This window comes from Abramis brama, assembly GCF_963993115.1.
Source record: "Abramis brama genome assembly, chromosome: 3".
In the NCBI taxonomy this organism is placed as follows: domain Eukaryota; kingdom Metazoa; phylum Chordata; class Actinopteri; order Cypriniformes; family Leuciscidae; genus Abramis; species Abramis brama.
In genome coordinates this window covers 17,696,326-17,718,380 of record NC_139965.1, presented here as the reverse complement: position 1 = coordinate 17,718,380, position 22,055 = coordinate 17,696,326, and the positions used below count along the sequence as shown (strand labels likewise).

The following is a 22,055-nucleotide window of genomic DNA, read 5'->3' as shown; positions in this document are numbered from 1 at the left end:
TTGTGTTTTCAGGCCCCCAAAACGCTGTTGTCGTGTAGGCTAAATGAACGACCAAAACAATTAAGTTAAGGTTTAGGGTTTTTTTTAGCTAAAAACCAGAATGCCTGACAGGAATAATGTTGAAATACAATGAGAACTTGGATTCCTGTAAACATTTCTGAGGTGTAACTTCACACCTGTAATTGAGAAACTACACATTGAGAAGCTATCTTAAATCTAGTTCAAATTGACATTTAAAATCATTTAAAAGCATCAATTGTGGCCACATTTTTTGAGCACATCGCTAAAACCTGTTAGATAACATTAAAATGCATATAATTGTGTGTATGTGTGTCTCTGTTGATGCAGGAGTCAAATGCGACACTTCTGTTTGTGGGAACTGCGGTCACTGATCTCGTCCACCACCATCATCTGCTTCATCACTACAGGAGCCCTAAGAAGGTGTCATATTCAGACCCCTGAGGTCAAAATTTCATGTCTAGCTAAGAATGCAATCAAAGTGGTGTGTTAATCATGTTAACTTGAAGGAATGGCTGTGATGTGATTGTTTTTTTCTCATGCTCCTCTCCACACATATTTTGATAGAAGCCAGATCAACTATGTTTTATCTGTTGGTAGAGCTACTGTGTTTGTCAGTCAGTGGAGGATTTGGATTTGTTATCTGAATCAAACATGTTATCCGCACTGACCTTGAAATATCCAGATACTCTGGACTGTTCATGAGGCAAATACACATACGCACAGATATAAGTTCTTCATTATGGCTGGTCCGCTTCAGAAAGAGTGCTGCACTAAAGCAAAACTTCTCTGAAATGCTATATAGATGCAACTAAAGAACTCTTCTGCATTTAACAATTCAACACTTTGTACTAGGTGGGATAGTTCACCCAAAAATACAAATTTTGTCATCATTTACTCACTCTCATGTTGTTTCAAACCTGTATGAGTTTCTTTCTTCTGTTGAACACAAAAGAAGATATTTTAAAGTAACCAGACAGTTAGTAACCAGGACGGTACCCCCATAGTATTTTTTTTCTACTATGGAAGTCATTGGGTGCTGTCAGCTTTCTGATTACCAACATTCTTTAAAATATTTTCTTTTGTGTTCAACTCATACAGGTTTGAAATAACTTGAGGTTAAGTAATGACAAAATGTTCATTTTTGGGTGAAATATCCCTTTAACAAATAACATGGGCATCAGGATGTAGGTTCAAATGTTTATCTATAAGGGAAAGTGATGTAACTGGTCAGTATTGCGTATATGTTTTTCAGTATTTTCAGTTTACCACATTTTAGCTTTCTTTTGGTCCACTTATAATTTTCCGGTGTGACAAACGAATTTGAAGTACAAGTATTCAATGTAGTTGCTCTACTATAGTATCTATCTATCTATCTATCTATCTATCTATCTATCTATCTATCTATCTATCTATCTATCTATCTATCTATCTATCTATCTATCTATCTATCTATCTATCTATCATTTAAACTTTCAAGGGTTGCGTGCTCGGGCTATTTCTGGACGTCACACCTCAGATCTGAGGCTGGAGAAGCTGCTCTTTCCCACAGACCCCCTACTTCTGGTGTCACTTCTCCTCTCAAGTACTGACTGGAATCCTCAGAGGTGCCAACTCGCACCTCACGGAGGATATATACAGGAAGAACATGGTCCACCAGCAAACACAACCTCATTCAGCAACTCTACAGCCATGGATATCTCCAGTTCTGCTCTTCAGCTCCAAGACAACAGCGCTTTCCTTTTTGGCTGCGAGAACATTCTGGATCCGAGCTACGGCGTATCAGATGCGGGCTACTACAGCGCCGGCAGCAGCCTGTCTCCAACCTCTTCCATAGATTCCTGTGGCTTCTCCCCTCCAGCATACTCTTGCGGAGCGGTACACGACATCCTTCAGGTCTTCCCACTCGACAGCAGCACCACCCAGGAGAAGAACAAGGGCCAGCCACCCAAGAGAACCGGGCGGCCAAGGTCAAAATTCCCTGGAGTGAAGCGGGAAACCGCAAGTGAACGGGAGAAGCTGAGGATGAGGGACCTGACCAAAGCTCTTCAGCATCTCAGGACATACCTTCCTCCATCAGTGGCTCCTGCCGGAAAAACCCTGACCAAGATTGAGACGCTAAGGCTCACTATCCAGTACATCTCCAGTCTGTCTGCTCAGCTTGAATTCAGTGAAGACGAGGCAAATCGTGGGAATCAGGCCGAGGTCGTCACCGCATCAACCATGTTTGGCAACTTCAGTGCGGCTCCTTCAGTTCCTCAAAGTTTACCAGCTCAGCAGTTCCCATCTATGACCTGTTATCAGGTATGTACAGTACATGTTACTTAAATACTATTTATATGCTATAAAGTACTATTACTACTACTACTACTATTTATTATTAACTATTTAAATGTGAAGTAAATTTAAACTTTATAGGCAATATTGTACTTTAATTGTTGTCGATGTTATTTTAGTTTCGTTGAGATACTATTATGTTTTTTATTCAAAGTTTAAATTAATAACAATTTAAATATATTTTCCATTTTATCTTTTTTGTCTATATTAATTTTATTTTAGTTGTATTTATTTTACTACAAGTTAAACTAATTGAAAATGAGAAATGTTTCCTTGGCAATAATAAAAAAATTAAATATAAGTAATATAATATAATTTTAATAGTAATAACAATTTAATAATTAATAATAATTTAAAACAATAAAAATAAGGTACATATGGAAAATGCTGCTGTTCTTTTTCTTAACTTGATCTGCATTTTATTTTTCCAGACTCAGATTCCAGTCGAAGGCGATTTCCTTTCATTCCCAGCTCAGGATTTTTGGATTCCCCAGCAACACAATTTCTTCCATGGACAGTGCTGATCTGATTAAAACAGACTGAAATGTAAAACCTGAATGCAAATATGAATCAGTGCAATGTCTGTAAGATAATGAAAATGAAAGACTTTATTTTTTTATATGTTTGTATAGCTATTTATATTTTTGTATGTTAAAAATATATTAATATTTATGAATTGTATTTTTTTCCCCCGGCAAATAAAGCCTTGAAAAAATCTTACATCACTTGTTTGAGTCGTTTTTAACTTTATATACGAATGACTTCAGTTGTATGCCCTTTATTCAACACAAACCATAAAGCAGCATCCTAATGAGAGGCAGCTGGGTGATGGTCATTCCTCGTTGTAATTCACATGTTTAAGGAAACCCTCCTGCAGAGCGAGCATTAATGTGGGCAGGATAGTAAACTAACTCTCACAGGTGAGATCCTTTAATACCCCTCAGATTGTAAACAAAGCTCTGTGGGGCTCTTCCTCTGAAATGCAAGAGTCTGATACCTCTTTTAAGCAGTTCTGCATTTGCCTGTAAACAGTCACATGATGTGTTTCTTAATGCAACATAGACCTATTATATCTTAAAGTCACCATGAAATCAAAATGAACAATTCTTATTTTTTATGGAATATTGTAGCATTTATTATAAATCATTTATCTGAGTGTCCACATATATATTTTTAATATTCATGTGCCATTGTAATCTTTCATTAAAATAACTTCCCCTCCCTCTTGCAGCGACATCTCTTCTCTGATGACGTGTTTACTGGTGCGAGGGCGGGACAACCTGTCACTCACATGAGATCCACCAATAGCAAACCACAACCATCCAATCAAATCCCATTGGACAAAAGTAAGTCCACAGTTTACATTGTAAGTCTAAATTATACAAGATAATCGCAACAACCGTTTCATGCCGACTTTAAGTACCCATGGTGCCAGCAACAAGGCAGTGTGTTGTTGAGTATCTCAGGATGCCACATACATATCAGTTTGCACAGCAAAAAAGCCTTGCTGTGACTTTGTTAAAGATATTAATAGCACCATTAGTGACGTGTGTGACAGCTGTTCTTCAATGTCCATTTATGTCGTAAGAGTCTTAAAGGTGACAAGTCTGCAGCTGCTTTCAGACCCCATAATAATGAATGACTTCCTCACCCTCCCTTCCTCCCATTTGTGCAGTCTTGTCTACTTCCTCTGTTGAGTCCGTAATGACACAGAAGAATTAACCACGTTCATCTACTTACAGAATCAAGAAGTCCTGTTACGCTTTGATGTGCTGTTACATCTTGGCCTGTGTTATGGGTGGTCCATTCCACCATTAAGTTGTATGTGCAAAATAAGTAAGTTAGTTTCCCATTAATTTCCTCCATAGAAGTTTTAGAAACAACACCACCTACACACACACTCATACTGATATTCCTATCATTATGAGGACACTCCATAGACGTAATACTTTTTTTTTTTTTACTGTACAAACTGTATATGCTAACCCTAAACCCACCATCACAGAACATTTTCAGCATTTTTACATTTTCAGAAAACAATTTCATTTGATTCATAAGCTGTTTTCCTCATGGAGACCAAAAATGTCCCTCAAGGTCAAAAATGAATGGTATTACTACTATACTTGTGGGATACATACCATACTATATCATAACGTAGAGTGTACCAGGCACACACACACATTGGGTTTTCATGTTTTATGGGGACCTACCATAGATATTATTTTTATACTGTACAAACTTTATATTCTATTCCCTAACCCCAAACACAACTCTCACAGAAAACATTCTACATTTTTACATTTTCGGAGACCAAAACAGTGTGTGTGTGTGTTTGTGGTCCTGGTAAACCCTACGTTATGGGGAAAAATGTCCCCACAAAGATCCGAAATCCTTGTTCTTGTGGGGACATTTTTCCCCATAACGTAGGGTTTACCAGGACCAAAAACACACACACACACACACACACACACACACACACACACACACACACACACACACACACACTCTCACAAACACACACAAAACAATTAAATGAAAAATTACAAACTTTTTTATTTGAAGTTGACATTCACAATATAAGACTAGAGATTATGAGAATAAAAATATTTGATATTTATTGCAAAACAATTTGAGTAAAGACTGACTTCAGAATTATAAATGAGTAATAAAATACCACAAAATATTTTAATTATCTAATTTGTTCAGAGGCACAGAACAGCAGATAATCAGACTTTATTAGATAAAGTCTCTATTAATTTTCAGGGGGAACATATATATATATTGTAAAAGAGTCAAATATGAAAATATTGTACACAAATATATAGAATATTCATATTGACACTGCATTTAGACTGACTGTTCAATCAGCCAATTCATCACGTGCACTTTGTTTTCAGATACCCATTTAAAGTTGGCTTTAGCCTGCTCAACGGCCTGTTCTATTGCATACGAGTAAGTATAAAAACTGCTCGCTGCAATTTCCTCTTTGAATCGCTGTAACTGTGATTTGCCAAAGAAACAGAGAGAAAGAAAGAGATAAATACACACATTTTCATATTTTCAGCAAGACATGTGTTATGTCTACGACACATCTCAAGAAAAAAAAAAGAAAAGAAAAATAGATTACAGCATAACAACAGAACAGACCATTAATTTTAAGTATAATGTAAAAATACAAAATGTTACATACTGTAGTAACTACACTGTTCAAGTTTGGGGTCAGTTTTTTTTTAAATTAACATTAGAAATAATTAGCAATTAATACCTTTATTCAGCAAGGATGCATAAAATTTTATCAAATAATTTATTTTAAATTTGTCAAATACATTTGAACATTTTTCAAATAAATGTTCTTTTGAACTGGTGATTATTAATCAAATAATCACAGGAATAAATAGCATTTTAAAATATATTATAATAGAACATTTTAAATTGTAATAATAATTCACAATATTGTTGTTTTTACTATATTTTTGTCTTAGTAAGCACAAGAGAGAGTGAAAAAAGCATACCAATCTTAAACGTTTGAACGGCATTGTATTAATGTTTGTTTTGTATTTGACCCATCCCAAAGCAATTATTATTATTAATTACTCTTATTAAAATAGCACAAACCTGTTTCAGTTCAAATTCTGTAGAAAACCTTTTTGTGATGTCTTGAATCAAACTGTCAAATGAGGATCTTGTTTCGTTACTATAGAGATCACGTAACAGAAAAAGTCAGTAGAGAGTAAATACTGCATGTTTTGTTGAAAGAAGGAAATGCACTACTTACTCTTTAATTATATATTCCCAGTTGGCTCTGACGAATTCCCAAGCCAACGTCTGCCCTATTACATTGCCCGCAACACACCCAATAGCGAAGAAAACGTCCTGCTTCCTAATCAGGTTTGGATCTGTTGTGTATTCCAGGTACCTTTAAAAAACATAAGGCAATTACATGAGTATATCTTACATCTACAAATTGACTTGAGCTAGCTTTGAAAGCATAAGATCCCACCCTCCCTTCTTCAGAGCATCCCCAAGGCCACGCCTCCTCCAAAACACATGAACGCATACAGCAAACAAAAGCGTCATGAGAGACCTTGTTAAACTACCTCATGTCTCAAAGCACATGGCATTGCAATAATAATGAACATAACTTAAAGAGCACTGACCTGTACCATCTGACTGCTGCAGATTAATTTCGCCGTTGATAGTGTTGCCATTGAAACGCATAAATTCGAGTCACAAAGTGAGTATAACCAAAATACCAAATTACAGTAGTTATGGCGTGAACGCAGCATAAGCTCGTTGTTTTGGTTCAGGAGGAACTGTAAATGGTGGCTGCTGTTTCGGTTGCTCAGCGTCTGATGTCTGTCAATTGCCCTGTCCAAATACACTTGGAGTCTTTGCACTTGACAACTTGTCTACTTGCATAACATATTTCCTGTATTTGGCCCAAGTGTTAGAGTAGACGTGTTCAATTTACACTGGAATATTTTCCTCAACATCTCACGATTTCGGGGCCCGAAATACCCTGCCTTTAACAAAATTTACGTTTTTTAGCTTTTAGTATGAATATGTTAGCCTTAAGGTTATAAATAAGCTGGTGTGTTCCAAAACAATGACAAAATTCACATTTAGGAGACTTACAGTCTCTCACTTCCGCTAAAATGGATCACAGATTTTTATGACATCACTGCGGACTTCAGCTTCCCATCACATCTTCTGTCCAATCAAATGTTCAGAATCTAAAGCGTTCCGCCCCCTATGCTATAAATACCACCTGGTCAAAACAACTGTTGACACGTCACAGAGCAATATGGGTTGGAGATGTGTGTTTGGTTACTCAAATGCTCGAGTTTTATTCCGTTTTCCAACTGTATGTTGGTTTATTCATACAATCCAACGTATCATCAGCGCTCGGATTCGCTTCCATGGTGCTGTCAAGTACGACTTGCAGTCTGTGAGGTAAACTATACGCTATACATAGTTCCCACAGGCCAATTAATGTCACGTGACCTCCCCGGAGACGCCATCTTTGAGGGCAAAAGCTGCTGTGTTTACAATGTTTTACCATACTGTCTATGAGTTTTACAAGCAAATTTCGAATATTTCTTTCCATTTATAATGTTACGAAAATCATGAAGAGACAAAGTGACAGAGATTATAAAGAGACTCTATTAACACAAGACAGAGAGAGGTACAATGCGAAAATTTCAGTCATAAATGGTGTGGATCCGTATGCGCTAACAAAGGAAGCACTGAGCACTGATTATGCAGCAGATACAGTATTATCATGTGTATCATTATCTGGTATTGGCTAGGAGTTTTAATACATGTGAGCAATTCCAAGCCTGGAAATATGTGCATGAATATGAATATACACGGTAATATACACGGTATGAAAATAAATAAAACTCGCGTGCAAATTAATTAATGTAATGCGGAACTACTTTATACGCGGGTTCTTTAGGGACATAATCTGAGATTGCCGTGCTGGAATGTGTGTGTGTGAGTGTGTGTGTGTGAGAGTGAGAGAGTCGCGGGCGCGATCGAACAGTGGAAACAATGTTGTTTTTGTATGTTTTTAATATCTCATCATTTTGTTCATACAGGACATAATTCAAACTGCAAAGTGTTAACTTATATTTGTGTACACTCGCAATAAAAAACAACAAATTCTTGCGTGTTTTGAGGGAGTTTCTTTCCTGTTTATCCTCGCCAGCCATAACCTCCGTCGTTGTTCTGACAAAAGCTTAACGTTAGTCTTCTCACATTCATGAAGTCTAATGACGGGTATACTGTAAAATCCAAATTTAACTGAACCTCCGACACGATTTAAACATCCATTGACCCAGCAGGAGATCACCATTTTCACTTTTTATCACGAAATTAACTCGCTTCAGCTTCTTCTACTATTGTTCTGCCCACAGAAATGGCGCCGGGTCGGCAAATGCTAAAAAACTAAATTTAACTGAACCTCCGGCACGATTGGAACATCCATTGACCCAGCAGGAGATGACCATTTTCACTTTTTAATCACAAAATTTCCGTTTCAGCTTCTTCTTCTCATGTTCTGCATTGTAAGAATGTTGTGTTCTGCCCTCAGAAATGGCGCCGGGTCGGCAAATGCCCGTATGTTGTGACGTCATATGGGAACTATCAGAGCCCGTCTACGGAGAGCCTTGGCACTTCCTATTAGCCCCATTGTATCGATCTTGGTTGCAGTTCCATTAGAATTCCACTGGAGGTGATCGCGGGCGAGTGCAGACTGAATGGGAGTCTATGGGGCTAGACGGCTAAATGTGTCTCTTTCACCCGATTGCCGTTGAGAAATCTCAGATTTTATTGTAGGTTTTGCAAGTTCAACATGTGTTATAGGTCGAAAGTTGAATGAACGAGTACTTATTTCTTTTCGATTTCTTACAAGTTGAGTTGTTGTTGCCCATAACACGCTAGCATTCTGCTAATGACGTCAGCATTCTGACGTCATTGACATTTTAAAAGACTTTTTAAACCAAATAAGTGACTCTAAAAAATCTAACACCCAGCAATGTGTAATTTCTTTGCATCTCCTTTCGAATACAACATTCAAATTACTAGACAAAAAATTATATCCTGAGAAAAGTGGATTTTGATGGTTTTTCGCCATAGACCTCCATTCATTCTGCACTCGCCTGCGAGCGCCCCCGCATGGACAGAGACGTGTTACTGCAGCCAGTCCAGAAACCGGAAGTAAGCAGAGAGTGCCAATTCTCTTCCTATTAGACATTCTCTGGAACTATGTATTGGCTATTTGAAAAGGGGGAGGAGCCATTCAATATTTCCCGCCTTAGCTTTCTGTTTCAGTGGAAATTACGTCAACGCATCATACAAAGCTGCGCGTTCCAAGGCACTTCAGTAGCCTTTAAAACAAATTCATTGAAATAAACAGACTTCTATCTCGCATACATGCTACACTGTTCAAAAGGTTAGGGTCAGTAAGATTTTTAAAATGTTTTTAAAGTCTCTAATGCTCATCAAGGCTGCATTTATTTGAAACATTGAGATAGAAATCTTCTGAAACATTATTACTTTTGACCCCACCAAAAAAAACCCACAAAAACCCCCCAAAAAACGTTTGAACAATAGTTTATGTTCTAGGATGCTGTGTATATATAGGGATCACCTGTTTAACAGCCAGATCTCTTTAGTGCATGATAGACCAAATAACAGTTTATTTGCCTCTGCAGCAATAGTACTGTTCTTGAACATCTTCCATCCAAAATTCCACTCCTCAACACCACCAGCTGCAATGGCATTACAGTACACCGTCAGCTTCAGATTTGGGGGGATTCTTGAGTGAAAAAAAAAAAGAAAAGATGAACTGAAATGAACTGAACAGAACCGAAACAGTAAGAGCTAAAGTGATCTGACTTGAATTGAAGTGATCAATACTTGAATGAACAGAACTAGAAAGAACTGAACTAGTTTGAACTGAATTCTGACTTGAATTGCCAATAGTGTGAATAGACCTAGAAAGAGCTGAACTAGCTACAGAGTAGAACTGAATTGAATTACACTCCCATGAACAGAATTAAATCTGGCTTGAACTGAATTCTGACTGTAACTGAATTGAATTGAATCTCTGAACTGAATTCAAGTGAATTAGCAGAAGCAGACAAAGCTGAACTGGCATGTACTATATTTAGATTTCGGGCTGAGAGAAGCGGGTTACTGTCGTACGGGTTACTGTCAGGCTTCTCCATCCATTGTCTGTACCACATCCTAGTGAGCTCTGAACATCCTTTCACTCCAGTTTTGCAGGCCATTGAAATAACATTCAGTTGGTTGTATCTATAAACAGAATTCATACAAATCAGACAATATTTCAGTAACCTCCATCACTAATATTTATGAAACAGAAGTGATATAATCTGTGTTCCAATTCAGAGGCTGCATCCTTCGAAGGATGCCACTAAGTTCGGACAGAGCGTTGTTAAATGGGACGGTCTAGCCTACGGAGGACTGTTCTTGTTGTCTAGCAAATCTAAAAGCTGCCATTGACGAGCAGCAGTAACGTTTGTACTGGACTTTTTTTTTTTCCAACTGTCTGAAAACAAAACTGTCTAAATATGTTCACCTTGGTACATTTCTGTACATAATAAAGAGTATAAACTATATAAAATCGTGTCTTAGTAAAATACAAGTCAACATTTAAACTGCTTTTTTATATATATTTCTATTTTTACATTTGTATCATTACGTATTTGAGTAAGTTGAAACCCACTACTTAAGTGTAATCCGGCAATTTCTCTCAAAAAATCCTGTTGTCACCGGTGCACAATGAATTCTGGGGTAGGGTAGACCGCGAAGGGTCCATCTGTTGTATCCTTCATTGCCCGGGAAACGAAGGCGGATTTCGAGGCTGCATTTGAAGGAGCTTTCGAATTGGGACAGTACTCGTCACGCCGCTGTGGCATAATCGGCTTAAAAGGATGCAATCTCTGAATTGGGACGCAGTTTTATTTTAAAGTGGTCATTTCATATTTTAAATTTTTTATAATTTTTATTTCCACTGAGGTCTATGTAAAGTGCCAGTAATAGTTTTGGACCAAAAATAACAGTAATAATTTAGTTTTATGTGACCATATTCCACTCTGACTCTGTTTTTTGCAGTTGTGCCTACATGGTTTTTTATGTAAACATCATCTTTGCATGCAAAATTACCAGTGGGTTTGCACAAGAGTTGACAGATTTCCTCACATTTTATTCATATTTACCACATTGTTGTTGTAATAGTATATATTTCCTCATTTCCTCAATATGTTCATGTCTTTTTGTGGTCTGTCTGTTGTCAATACAGAACGAGTTGCTTAGTTTCAATAAATGTTCCTTTTTTACAGAGGAGGAAGTTTTCATAGTACGTTTAACTTAGGGGTGTCCAAACTCAGTCTTGGAGGGCCGCTGTCCTGCAGAGTTTATCTCTAAACTTGCCTTAACACATCTGCCTGGAAGTTTCTAGTATGCCTAGTAGGGATGCGCCCGAAGCCTAATTCCATATCCGGAAAGGCACGGAAAATGAATATCACATGCTAAAGTGACATGACTAGGCTTGCTGTGGTAGTCTGTTACATTATAGTACATCAGATTTCACTTATCACATGAAGATATAGGGAGTATTACTGACAGGACAATGTCAGAGGATTTGGTGCGCAACAGATCCTGAGCCTCCTTGACATCTTATCTTCCATGCCAGAGACGGCGGTTCAAATCCCGCTCTGAGAGGGTCGAGTCGAGTAGGATCAGAAGGGGTTATACATGGATTGGCACTTCGAATTCTACCCGTAAATGGTTGACCATCTGGGTACCTTTGGAATACTCATTTCAACATACTACGATTTGAGTCGCACCAGTTTTAATTTGTTCATGATGGATAGTGTGCAAATTGAGACACAGCACTTGATTAGTTGGTTCAGGTGTGTTTAATTGGGGTTGGAGCTGAACTCTGCACAACAGCGGCCCTTCAGGATTGCACACCCCTGGTTTAACACTTTTATCTCCAAAGATCAAGAACAATTTGATTTCCCATGATGTGACCCCTTTAAAATTATTTTGTGGTCATAGTTAAAGTTATAGCTTATGTGTTGTGTTACTAAAGTATTATTTAGAATAAACTGTGAAAGAGGGAATCTTGTATTTACTGGTCTGTGTATCTTGGGGGTTTCTGTGTCCAGTTTGATGTGATAACTTTGAAGTGGTCAAAAAGAGGTTGCACCTTTCTCCGCATGTAAGTCTGGAGTGTTTTAAAGAAATAGATAAACAAACACATTTCGTACTGTACAGTCCTGAATGAACATTCTCTGACTCTGGGTATTGAAAATTATTAATAATGTAGAATGCATATATATATATATATATATATATATATATATATGTATGTATGTATGTATGTATGTATGTATGTATGTATGTATACCTGCAAAGGTCCATAAACTTCTGATCGCTCAAACATGAGGAAAAAGTAGTCCATATTTTTTATTGCAGCTTCCCATGGTATGTATTCCTTCTCCTCAGAGAGATACTTGGTTGTTCTCAGAGCCAGGGTTACGTTGATTAACTCGGCCCTTTGAATGGTCAGATTCAGATGAAAATCAATTTTATTGTTTTGAGCAAATTAAATATGTCCATTGATTAAATGTCTCTGGAGAAGAGAGCTTACCTCGCCAAATTAAATGCATCATCGATGATCTGGCCCCTGTTAAGAACTGAAATAACCTGTGTATAGAAGGAAATATATATATATATATATATATATATATATATATTACAACTTGAAGAGTTGAAGTATATGAAGAGTTCAGATGCAAAAGCCTCTAAGTGCCATCTGAAATTTTCTTCTAGAATGATCATTTTTATCAAGCTCGTATGCTTAAGTTCAGTAATTTACCCTTAAATTACAATTAATAGGTAATTTTCATTGTCATTTAAGTGAAATTACTGAACTTGATAAAACTAAATGTTTTTATCATTTAATTTTTTATCCAAAATAAAACTTGATAAAAATGATCATTCTAGAAGAAAATTTCAGATGGCACTTAGAGGCTTTTGCATCTGAACTATTCATATATATATATATATATATATATATATATATATATATATATATATATATATATATATATATATATATATATATATATATATATATATATAATCTGCTGAATGTTTTAAATTAATTAAATGTATGAGATACTCACTTTATGATCTGAGGTCAGTTGTGTAAAAAGACGTTCCCAGTTGTGGGAGTCATAATTAACCCTGTAGAATCCTGTGACATTCAGGTTGGCCAATACCCAGTCAGTATCTGTCTTCATGGACTCATATGAAGCAGTTTTAGTAAGCAGCCAGTGCTGACCCATGTTGCTACCACTCTTCATCCAGGTGATTGGCACAAACCATTCGTAACTGCAATTATTTTTGAAGATACACACAGTACAAGTTCTGAAACAATAGGACATGAATCCGAACAAATGTTGTCAGGGTAAACATACTTGTAGTCAGATGTCATGATGCTGTCTGCTGCCTCTGGGTCTATCAGGAAGTGCTGCTGAGAGATACTTCCTGTTTGTGTGTCAATAGTTACTACAGGGAAACCCATCTGAAGAATCCAGCGATTCATAATTTCTTTTATTGAGGCTGGTAGCTGGATGCTTGAATCTGCGTCTACAACCTAAAAAAAAGATTTTATACAAATCAAATTATAATAAAAATTATGGCTAAAAAACAAACACACCTACGCTAATATTTAAGGAATACACTGCATCAATTTTGTAACTTACATCCTGCAGTTTTTCCCAAAGATCTGTGTACACAGTGTTGCTGTATGCATACTCTTTCAAGTAGTTCTGTGGAAATCGTGTGAAAGTGTTATTCTAAGAAAAAGTCTCTCAGTCGCACGAATGTATCATAAAAACTCAAACTTTAGAACATCAAACCCTTTAAAATACACATACATGAAGTCCTTTAGCAAAGACAGGCTCCGACAGAAATTCCGACAGCATTCTCAGTATTGCAGCCCCCTGCAACAACAAAAATGTATCCTTATTCGTTAACTAAAAACAATGCAATATAACACTGCTTAATAGTGTTATTTCAAATTGTCTTTAGCACATGATGGAAACCTTGCTATAGGTGATTTCATCAAATAGCATATTGATTTGATCCGGTGTATTGACATCATACTCTCTTGAAGACAGCGGGTGAGAGGAAGCAAAAGCGTCGGCTTCAAATGCACTCTGAACCTGCTGCTGCACCAGCAGATCTTTCTTCAAGAGAGAAAGAGAGAGAGAGAGAGAGAGAGAGAGAGAGAGAGAGAGAGAGAGAGAGAGAGGGAGAGAGAGAGAGAGAGAGAAAAGACAGCTATTTTGTTACATCTTCATTCATTCATTATGTATTTTAACAAATTATCTGTTAAGCATTATTTGTTAATGTTATTAAAATTACTTTTAATGTGTTAACAGTAACTTCTATAAAGAGAACATAAACGATCTTAACTTTGCTCATGATTATTAATTATGTTATGTGACGTTCGCCCCATAGCCCACACATTTATGGTAGGGTGAAAGGAAGACGCACTCTGCTAATCTGGCAAAGTTAAAATGAATGAATATTGATTGAGCTACTTGACTTTATATCACTGTGGCATCGTGAGAGATAGGGTTTCACCAAAGTGTGTGTTGCTTGCTTCACAAATTGAGTCCAGGCAGAGATCAAGTCATTGGCCTTTTTTTAATAATCAACTCAAATCTCCAAAACTTTTTTAACCAAAACACTCTTCAATCTTATCTTTATGCTCTCTAACAAAAAACAGCCAGTCTCTCTGTTCTCAGTTTATTAACAGCTTTTCTTCTGGGCATGGGACAGCTTCACTCGCAACAGCTGTGTCCCCACCGCTGAGGAACCAGGTAACTGTAGTCCGGGACTAGGTGCACATCTTGGTTTGTAGTCCCCATTGCTGCAACCACCTAGACGGCACATACCTTGCCTCTATGACACACCCTCTCATGATGCCACAATCACGGAATGTTACCAAGCCACATCTGCAAGGCTTAATTCATCTCGAAATTATACCCTAATTTATTATCGGGCGTAAAGAGGACACAATTTTCGTCAGAAAACAGAAAGCGGGTATTTGCGTGACAAATATTTTTAACGGGATCCTCAAACAATGGTTCATGGCGCTGAAAACTGCAGATTAAGGAGCCGTTTACACTACGCCGTTTTAAACTTTTTGTGTGTTTTGGCCGTTCATTTACGTTGTGGGGGCCTGAAAATGCAAACTTTTGAAAACAGTTTTCAAAGTGCAAGTTTTTGAAAACGATACACTTATCGTCACTGTATAAACCATATTAAACTACAAAAACACGAATATTTGAAAACGGCGACGTCATGCACATGCATATTACGTGTTCAGTCTATTGGCGCGTAGTGATTCTCTGCAAAGTGATCTTGCCAACTACTAGCCTGACATGCATAATACAGCATTCTACGTTTTCGTAGATCCGTGTGAAGGGGATTGTATTGACAACGTTGTTGTCTGTACGTGAAAAACGCAAAGGAAAAACTTTTCCATTTTTACTACATCATTTTCGTGTAGGCCTAAACATACATGAAAAAAAGAAAATACCAGAACAATTTCCTTTCACTCTAGACCGCCAGAGGCAGTGCTGAAAGCACTGGTGGAAAATCCCTCGTGCTTGAGAGAATCAAATAACGAGGATGTCATCTCGTGGGAGACAAATGTAAGCTTGACCCAAAGCAGTCGACCAGTTTTATAGGTCTTGTCCTCAACTCTGTCTCGATGTTGGTTGTTCCAACTCCAGAGAGAATTAGGTCAATTCTGAGGACTGTAAGTCGTCTTCAGGTTGGCCGTATTCAGAAGTAAATTTCTCTCCTGAGACTCTTGGGGAAAGCTCACATCAGCATCAACAGTAGTACCACTGGGACTGTTCAGACCTTTCCAGCGATGGCTCGTTCAAAAATGTCTGTGTCCAATACGAGACAAATACGAGAAAATCAGTCACACATTGTTGCATTCGAGCCCTAGCACCTTGGTCACAGGAGTTTCTTGTCAGAGGATTACTATTGTGACTTCCACCCGCACAGCGCACATCAATGTCCTAAAATATTCCAAAATGTTTCAATTTCAAAAATATTTTGATGTGCACAGACAATAAGGTGACCATTTTTTATATCAACCATTGAGGCACAGCCACAAGGTCACAGAGTGCGCTTCAGGAAGCACACAACCTGCTTGTGAGATACGCTCTGTCACAAGACTGGACTCTACACCCAGAACTGGTGCAAGTGATATGGAGGACGTATGGGACCGCGGAAGTAGATGTGATCGGACGCTCTGTCACGTGGCAGGGTTTCGCAGGGAGACTGGACTCTACACCCAGAACTGGTGCAAGTGAAATGGAGGACGTATGGGACACCGGCAGTTGATGTGATCGCGGACAGTAAGACATCTCACTGCCTTCTCTGGCTTTCCCTGATGGATGAACAGGGATCTCTGGGTCTGGATGCACTAGCCTATGACTGGCCAGACACGACACTATATGCTTTCCCCCCGTCACCACTGATTTGGAGGACTCTGTGTCAAGTGCGCGACTGTGGCCACTGCTTTTCACTGATAATAGGACCTTGTCATCTTCCCAACAGACCAGGCCTCCTGAGTCAGCTAGAAGGACGAGTTTGGCACCCACATCTAGATCGATTGAAACTGTGGGTGTGGCCATTGGGCCCACCAGGCCTCTTTTGGAGTGTTCAGTGAGGACCAGGGACACTGTTTTAAATGCATGTGCAGCATCTTCGCAAAAGTTGTATGCTTGTAAATGGAAGGTGTTCTCTGACTGGTGTTCTAGCCGTGATCCATTACACTGCTCAGTGGGATGTATTTTGGATTTTCTGCAACATCTTTTAGAACTTGGGCATTCTACATCCACACTAAAGGACATGCACCTTTAGTGTGGATGTAGAATGCCCAAGTTCTAAAAGGCGGCTTTAGCAGCTCACCGATCAGAGTTTAGTGACTCTTCACTTGGGTATGACCAGCTGATTTTTTCTTTCTTGAAAGGAGCTAATCATCTGTGTCCTCCACGGGACAGGCGGAGTCCGACATGGGACTTGGGTATGGTTCTCAATTCCTTGTGTCACCCCCCATTTGATCCAATGTTAGAGTCTGACATGAAATTGCTGTCATTTAAGACTGCATTTCTCTTGGCCATTACAACAGCAAAGTGTGTGAGTGCACTCCATGTGTTATCAGCAAGTTCCCCTTGTTTGCGCTGGAGAAGTGGATTCAGTAGTGTTTCATTGTGGACCAATCCGGCATTTCTACCCAAGATTTTGTCTCCACTGTTTAATGAACCAGCCTATTGTGTTGGCTGCACTGGCAGCAGATCAAGCTGACATACGGTTGGAGCTATGTCCAGTTAGGTCTTTGAAGGCTTACATTGATAAGACAGCAGCCTGGCGTAAGACTGATCAATTGTTTGTCTGTTTTAGTGATACACGCAGAGATGCTACACTTTCTAAACAGAGACTGGCGCACTGGGTGACGCAGGTAATTTCTCATGCGTACGAGTCTGTGGGGCAGTGTGCGCTCTCATCTGTTCACTGTCATTCTTCACATGCTTTGGCAACATCTTGGGCAGCGTTCAGAGGAGTATCGCTTTCTAGGTATTTATCTTCCACTATAGTGCTTTCAGCACTGCCTCTGGCAGTCTGGAGCAAAAGGAAATAGAACGCTGGTTACGAATTCCTAGTGTATTATTATTTTGTTTGCTACTATTTTGTGAACATAAAAATTATCTTCCTAAACTTGGGGAATATAGTGAATACTTACAATATTCCAGGTGGGCTCAGCATAATCCACTCCAAGAACTGACACATAACTCGCAAAGCCTTCGTTGAGCCACAGGTCGTTCCACCATCTCATGGTCACAAGGTTCCCAAACCACTAAATTCATTTATTGTCATTAGTTAAATTGATTAGATAATTAAAGCTGTTTAAAAAGACCACTATTAGAAACATACCACATAGTCCACGTACCATGTGTGCAAGTTCATGTGTGATTACAGTGATCACCCATTCTTTATCTTTATCGGAGGACACTTTAGGGTCGTAGAAAAGAGATTGTTCTCTGTATGTGACCAGACCCCAGTTTTCCATTGCTCCAGCAGCGAAATTAGGCAGTGCGATTTGATCTAGGGATAAGAAAGTAATAGTCTGACTGGTTTTCCCCCCAATGGCCCCTTAGTGTTTTTGTATGTAACAGATTGAGAAATGAAGTTTGGAAAGAACTTGCTTGTTTAAACTCTCACCTGATTTGGCTAGAGGATATTTGATGTTGTAATAGTTTTCGAAATACTTCAAAATAGGGAATGTCACATTAAGGGCGTAATCTCCCTGTCCGTTCTCAATGGCTTCTCTACGTCCCCAGATTCTGATCTAAAAAAAAAAAAGTTTTTTATGCATTTGGTGGAAAAATACATGAATACATTTAATACCCATTTTTATTTTGTCTGCATTTAAAAGATTTGTATAAAAGGAAAGAAGAGAGCAAGAGAGTAAGAATATCTACCAAAACACTGGCCTCTGGTGGGGATCGTATGTTGATAAATTCACTGACGACAAAGGCCAACAGATATGTTGACATTTTTTCAGTTGGCTCAAATCTGGTCAGTAAAACCTCTTGATTATCTATAGTGATGCTTTCAGTGCCTAGAAACGTGAGAATATGAGTGAAGAATTAAAATGTCTACAGATAAATCCATGCAATATCATTCAAAGGTTGGGGGTTAATTAGATTTTTGTGTGTTTGTCTCTTATGCTCACCTATCAGGCTGCATTTATTTGATCAAAAATACAGTAAAAAGAGTGCAATTGTGAAAAAAGAATATTACAATTTAAAATAAGTGTTTTCTATATTAATATATTTTAAATATCACATGTGTCACATGATCCTTTAGAAATCATTCTAATATCCGATTTGGTGCTCAAGAAACATTTCTTATTATTATCAGTGTTGAAAACAGTTAAAACAACTATTAATATTTTGTGGAAACCTTGATAGAAAAAGACCTTGATGCAGCATCTATTTTAAATAGATTTTTTTGTAATATTAAAAATGTATTTTCTGTCACTTTTGATCAATTTCTAATACTTTTTAAATCTTACTAACCCCAAGCAGTTATAGGAAGAAAAAAAAAAACATTTAAAATAATTGTTCGTAATGTTAAATGTAAAACTCGTCAGTGCTTATATAACATTGTTGATGGGGAAAAATAAAGCATCAGTAAGTGATTAAAGAGCAGGTTATTAACCACACCTAACAAACAAGGCTACCATTATGCAACTTTGGAAAAACTTCAGTCGATTTGACATAATTGGTAAGGTCTAAACTTCTGAAGTGTTTCATGTTGGCAATGTCTCTTCAACTTCAAAAGATTTGTGAACTCAGAATCTCATTGAATCTGTGCCTCATTGAAGTATCAAGAAGCTTAATGTCATAAATGATAGGATTTTCATAATTGATATATTTTTTTCAGAAAGGTATTTCAATTGTGAAAATTGAGTATAGAAGCATATGCAAATGGACTCTATGATAATGTCGAGCTTTGTTTAAACTGAAAAGGCAATATTGTCAGTATTGTCTAATATTTTCTAGTATTATTAATAGAAAATACTATCTTGCCATCAATACCTATTACATTTGTCACTGATGTGTGCACTAACCCAGCTGCATGCCGTTAGCAAGGGCCACAGTTCCAGGAGGGTGTAGGAGAGTCAGGTGAAACACGGCCTTCATTGACGGCTCATCAAAGCAGGGAAAAGTTTTCCGGGCGGAAGTGGGCTGCATTTGAGTTGTGGCAACAACTCTGCCAAAATGAAAGTTATATTAGTTAAGTTTGTAAGAACTAGCTGTGTGATTTAGCTAGTCTTCACAAATGTCTTGTTCAATAATACGAAGGAATTAATTGGGAAACATTTAGTAATTCAATAACTATGAAAATATACAGCAGTGACTTGTGGTGTGAGATTTCTAGATCTATTTTAAACATGTTTAAAATGTAAACATTAAGGACTGTTTTCACAGACAGGGTTTATATTAAGTCAGGATTAGACTTTCGTAAAATTAGGACATTTAAGTAACTTTATAAATGTGCCTTTGAAAAAAGAAAAATGCATCTTGAGACAAAACAATGACAATGACATATTTTAAGATCTGTCAGTACAAGTCTCTCTCAGATAAAACAGCTTAAACATGCATTTTAGTCTCAGACTAGGATAAAGCCTTGTCTGTGAAACCGGGGGTAAATATTTGTTCCCCTTTTTTTAAAATTAGCTATAATTCTGTCATGACCTGATAGTAACTGAGATACATAATATATATATATATATATATATATATATATATATATATATATATATATATATGAAGAGTTCAGATGCAAAAGCCTCTAAGTGCCATATGAAATTTTCTTCTAGAATAATCATTTTTATCAAGCTTGTATATTTAAGTTCAGTAATTTCACTTAAATGACAATTCATAGGTCATTTTCATTGCCATTTAAGTGAAATTACTGAACTTAAATATACAAGCTTGATAAAAATGATCATTCTAGAAGAAAATTTCAGATGGCACTTTGAGGCTTTTGCATCTGAACTCTTCATATATATATATATATATAAAATAGAAGTTGATCAAAATTTGTGGAAAAAACATACTGTATAAGAAATGGTGATCTGTTACAGGACCTAAAATACCTGTACCTTATACATAAATATACTAAATTAAAAAGGTTGAATAAAAATAATTGTCAACTACCTACTTAAATACATATTAAAAATAAAATGTTTTGTTATAAATCATTTTATACTTATGAAATAATTATTATATCTTTTTTATGAGAATTAGTGTAAGTGATTACCCTGATGGGGATTACATAAGCGGTTAAAATACAAACGTTTCAATTTCGGTAACACTTTACAATAAGGTTCATTAGTTAACTACATTAGTTAACATTAACTAATAATGAACTGCACTTATACAGCATTTGTTCATCTTTGTTAATGTTAATTTCAACATTTACTAATACTTTATTAAAATCTTGTTAACATTAGGTAATGCACTGTGAACTAACATGAACAAACAATGAACAGCTTTATTTTGATGAACTAACATTAACAAAGATTAACAAAAACAGTAGTAAATGTATTGCTCATTGTTAGTTCATGTTAGTTAATACATTTACTAATGTTTAATAAAGGAACCTTATTGTAAAGTGTTACCTCAATTTCTTCTTTCTTACCAAAGTCATTTCAGCAGTAATTATAGCATGTCTTACTTTTTCACGCCATTTTCTACGTATTCGCTTCTGTAAAATCCTCCGAGGTCATCTGATAGCTCTCCACGGAATTCTGTGTAGAGCCAATAGGATTTTCCAACTTGTAGTTTTTCTTTCAGATGAATCACCATAAACTGTGTTTCTGTTTGAAACCAGGTTTTCAGTATGGCCGGAGCGCTTGTCCCTCCCAAACCCATCAGTTTCGCATGGTGCATCTCCGACGTCAAGGTGAAGTTCAGTTTATTGGAATGCATAATGATCAGGTTGGTCTCCTTCACGCACTCGAATGCCACTCCAGATTTCCCAGTGAAAATGTACATCCCATGCTTGTCCGTCACCAACCGAGGCCAAAGCGTCACATTGTAGTACTCAGGACTAAGGCTGTCAGGCAGTCTGTACTTGTCCCAGGGTTCTGAGTTGTTGGCGGTTTCTGAGGTGCTGTAGGGTTTTGTTGTCATCTCCACACCAGTCTCGTCTATGCTATTTACCTCGTTTTTCCGTTTCTCTTGAGCGTAGAGCACTGATAAAGCAAGGATGGTGAGCACGGCTCCAACGCTCAGCCCAAGTAGCACAAACCCTATGGGCTTACTGATGTAGCCTTTCCCCATGACTGCTGAGTTAAAATGAAGTCTCAGGAGATATTGCGAGGAAAGATACAAGAGTTAATGATGGGGCCAGGACACGATCAAGTCTATCTGGACAGTGTTGATGTGTGTGTGAGTGTGTCATTAAATAGTGCTGACTGATGAATCATGCTGCTGTTGCTATATACCACTTCTGTGAAAACTAGTTACACAAGTTCTAAATGTTAGCATATG

At 37.4% G+C, this 22,055-nt stretch overlaps 2 protein-coding genes across 2 annotated transcripts; one reads left to right on the top strand and one right to left on the bottom strand.

The window, feature by feature from the left end:
• Nucleotides 1-1,710: 1,710 nt before the first annotated feature.
• Nucleotides 1,711-2,879, top strand: mespaa (mesoderm posterior aa; the record flags this gene model as incomplete). Its single annotated transcript, XM_084108929.1, has 2 exons — nt 1,711-2,322; nt 2,787-2,879. 2 exons carry the CDS (start codon nt 1,711-1,713, stop codon nt 2,877-2,879), a joined length of 705 nt encoding a protein of 234 aa, XP_083965055.1.
• A 2,009-nt stretch (nt 2,880-4,888) lies between these two features.
• On the bottom strand, nt 4,889-21,977 carry anpepla (alanyl (membrane) aminopeptidase-like a). The gene is made up of 19 exons (XM_084108829.1): nt 21,238-21,977; nt 19,625-19,767; nt 18,471-18,610; nt 18,211-18,337; nt 17,939-18,093; nt 17,732-17,845; nt 14,004-14,147; nt 13,836-13,901; nt 13,662-13,727; nt 13,374-13,552; nt 13,080-13,287; nt 12,542-12,597; nt 12,299-12,446; nt 12,024-12,115; nt 10,066-10,176; nt 9,509-9,676; nt 6,131-6,271; nt 5,971-6,049; nt 4,889-5,355 (listed from the first exon to the last, which is right to left on the bottom strand). The coding sequence occupies exons 1-19, from the start codon at nt 21,843-21,845 to the stop codon at nt 5,203-5,205; spliced, it is 2,898 nt and encodes a 965-aa protein (XP_083964955.1). The 5' UTR covers nt 21,846-21,977; the 3' UTR covers nt 4,889-5,202.
• Nucleotides 21,978-22,055: the final 78 nt, after the last annotated feature.

Bases quoted from the DNA above. Each gene is read 5' to 3' on its own strand.
- anpepla (XM_084108829.1), bottom strand. From the start codon at position 21,845: ATGGGGAAAGGCTACATCAGTAAGCCCATAGGGTTTGTGCTACTTGGG. The intron at 19,768-21,237 runs GTAAGACATGCT...TCATTTTGGCAG, and splicing joins GTAGAAAATGGCGTGAAAAA to AGTTGTTGCCACAACTCAAA. The intron at 12,447-12,541 runs GTAAGCTCTCTT...GACCATTCAAAG, and splicing joins GATGCATTTAATTTGGCGAG to GGCCGAGTTAATCAACGTAA.